Source organism: Alnus glutinosa, chromosome 14 (genome assembly GCF_958979055.1).
Source record: "Alnus glutinosa chromosome 14, dhAlnGlut1.1, whole genome shotgun sequence".
Classification (NCBI taxonomy): Eukaryota; Viridiplantae; Streptophyta; class Magnoliopsida; order Fagales; family Betulaceae; genus Alnus; species Alnus glutinosa.
In genome coordinates, this window is record NC_084899.1 from 15,803,923 (window position 1) to 15,807,096 (window position 3,174).

Sequence of the window (3,174 nt, forward strand, 5' to 3'; positions counted from 1 at the left end):
GGTCAATAAATGAGTACAGGGGTAATTCTAAATGTCATTTTTGTATACGTACCTCTGTGGCTTTTAATGCACCATTAGATTGAAATTTAATTATAATTTATCAAAAATTTAATAGTAATTTTAAAAGTCACAACATATTTAAAAGGACATAAGAGTGACACAAAAATGGCATGAAGCGTTACTCATGATCAGTTCAGTCCACGACCTTTCAAGCGTAGACAGTTCACCACTACATTGGTTACGTGGAAGATTGGCGTAGTGCATGCATTTGATGCACAGGATGGAAGATAACCATTCTCAGGGTTAACGCCAAAGTTTTCCATTATGCATAAACCTCACGACATTTGTCCCAGATTTTGTAATTAATATGTCATCCTTCAATCTTCATCCGTTATAAATAGCAAACAGCAATTGAAGAAGCTCCATCCCAGGCACTAAGGAGTAAGCTTGTATATACTAGAGCTCCGAGCAGTCCTTGCCATGGAGACAACAGTAGTGATAGTAGGAGCCGGGCCTTCTGGCCTTGCAACCTCGGCTTGCCTGTCCCGCCATTCCATCCCCTATGTTGTCCTTGAAAGAGAAGATTGTTACGCTTCTCTTTGGAAGAAAAGAACCTATGACCGATGTGGTCTCCATTTGGCTAAAGAATTTTGTTCCTTACCGTTTATGCCACACCCACCCGAAACATCGACTTTTCTCTCCAAAGATGATTTTCTTCAATACATAGATAATTATGTCTCCCGTTTTGATATCAATCCTCGATATTTCCGCTCTGTTCGTTCCGCTTTCTACGACAAAGATGAAAAGAAATGGCGGGTTGAAGCCAAAAACTCCATAGAAGGAAAGGTGGAAGTTTATGTTGCGGATTTCTTAGTTGTCGCGTCTGGGGAGAATAGTGAGGGTTATATTCCTGATCTGCCAGGGTTGGATAGCTTTGGGGGAAAGAGTCTGCATTCTAACCATTACAGATCGGGTTTAAAATATCAAAACAAGGATGTTTTGGTTGTTGGATGTGGAAATTCTGGAATGGAGATTGCTTATGATCTCTCAATCTTTTACGCTAAACCCTGCATTGTTGTTAGAAATCCGGTAACATCTCTCTCTCATCTCTCATGCAGTGACAGTTCTATTATTATCAATTTCTTAGCAACTTTGCCCTACAAATTTCTCACACAACTTATACTTTGCAGTGTCTTGGATCTAGTCAGAAAGAAGCGTCGGATACCCTGATTATAAATTAAAAAAAAAAAAATCATTTGTTTTTCTCTCTTATTTAGGGTTGCATGCATGGGAGATTTTGAGCTTAAGACATAGCCATTGCTGCTTTCATCAGTGAAAAGAAATTGCTTCTTCTCTAGCTTGTTCGATGTTTTCCAGGGCTATAAGAGATCATGTTTGAGCTTAGAAAAGCGTTACTCTTGCAGAGCAAATGCTATAGGACTTCACTCTCCTCATTTGCATGCAGCTTGAGCTTGACAACTGTGAAATTTTTTACTTTTAGGCAAATGTTGGTTTCACTCAAAGAAAGAACCCCCTCCAAGCAGCAAGGCAGCAAGGACTCCAGCCAAAATAGTCAAACTACCTCCTCTTGTCAAAATAGCTAATTTCATCTCTTTTGTCGTTAAGCCAGACAAATAAGGACGACTATTTGTCTTTCATGCATGCTATCAGAGAATGCCTCTCTTTTCTCCCTCTCTCTCTCTTATATTAATTACTTCTTTTTTTTATCTTTAATTTCTTACTTGATTGATTGTTCTTTCTCTTCCATTTTTTCACTTACCAACAAAATAGAGTAAAGGTCTGGTTATAGCGTAGGCTTCTCCTTAATAACTACGGTTGACTGATGTTGTTTTTGTGTTTAATTTTGCAAACAATTTCTGGTTATATTTGATGTTTTTCTACTAATTAATATTTGTTTATGGTTATATGATTAATAATTAAATTGGTTGCAGTTTCATGTGCTCACCAAAGAGTCTGTTGCTCGAGGAATGTATTTACTGAAATATCTCCCAGTTCATCTGGTGGATGCTCTGGTCTTAATGCATGCTAAATTCATATATGGAGATCTATCGAAATATGGGATTCATCGACCAAAAATAGGCCCATTCACTCAAAAAGCTTTAACAGGAAGATCTCCTGTCATCGACGTTGGCACTGTCAAAAAGATCCAAGAAGGAGAAATAAAGGTAGATTTACTTTGTTTTTTTTTTTTTTTTTAATTTCCTGGGAGGTCGTAGATATATAGTTAATAAATAGTTATATGATACCCTTATAATTATAATTAATTAATAACGAATTAACCATTCAACCAAATCTCTCAATATTGTCAAAACATGTTAGGGAATTGATAGTAGTATTTTGATTGGACTTCTTGTTGATAAAGATAAAGATAAAAACAATTAGTGTGAACTAATTACCAATTGATGAAGAAAACATGTTGCATGCATGTATCAAATGTAGTATTAATTATTGGTCCAGAATATCCACACACATAATTCTCCTATATATATGTATGTGCAATTTATTTATATTCATTTTAGCATTAATTTTTCCAAGTCTATAATTATGTAGGAAGGTATATGTATAAATGCATGTAGAAGCTAGTATTAAATATTGATGATTAATTGCATTGGGGAAGTAATTTCAGATTGTCATGATATTTAAGAAATAATATTCACTTATGGGAACTAGACCTCATTGAGCCCGGGCCTAATTAATGATGCATCTTTATACTTTGCTGTATATATATATATATTCATATTAAATGCATTCTGTTGCTATTTTGACAGGTTGTCCCAGAGATATCGAGTATTAAGAAAGACAAAGTGGTTTTCAAGGATGGCACTGAGAGAAAGTTTGATGCGATTGTGTTCGCCACTGGTTATCGAAGCTCAGCTAATCACTGGCTTAAGGCATGCATGCACTTAGTTCTTTCTTTGAAGAAGTTTGTAATCATAGAGTGAAGATTAATTTGTTTTAATTAATGTCTTTGTGTAGGATTATGTATACGCTCTTAATGATGAAGGAATGCCAAAAAACAATTTCCCTGCTCATTGGAAGGGAGAGAATGGCCTATATTGTGCTGGATTGTCAAGGAGAGGACTCTTTGGGATTGCGATGGATGCACAGGCCATAGCCAACGATGTTCAAAAGGTTTTAAGCGGCAGAAATTAA

General features: G+C 36.0%; 1 protein-coding gene across 1 annotated transcript; it reads left to right on the top strand.

Annotated features, from left to right (window-relative positions):
* Positions 1-480: 480 nt before the first annotated feature.
* Positions 481-3,174, top strand: LOC133856873 (probable indole-3-pyruvate monooxygenase YUCCA10). The gene is made up of 4 exons (XM_062291914.1): positions 481-1,089; positions 1,953-2,186; positions 2,790-2,912; positions 2,998-3,174. The coding sequence occupies exons 1-4, from the start codon at positions 481-483 to the stop codon at positions 3,172-3,174; spliced, it is 1,143 nt and encodes a 380-aa protein (XP_062147898.1).

Coding starts and splice junctions, on each gene's coding strand:
- LOC133856873 (XM_062291914.1), top strand. CDS start 481: ATGGAGACAACAGTAGTGATAGTAGGAGCCGGGCCTTCTGGCCTTGCA. Junction 1,090..1,952: donor GCATTGTTGTTAGAAATCCG/GTAACATCTCTC, acceptor AATTGGTTGCAG/TTTCATGTGCTCACCAAAGA. Junction 2,913..2,997: donor CAGCTAATCACTGGCTTAAG/GCATGCATGCAC, acceptor GTCTTTGTGTAG/GATTATGTATACGCTCTTAA.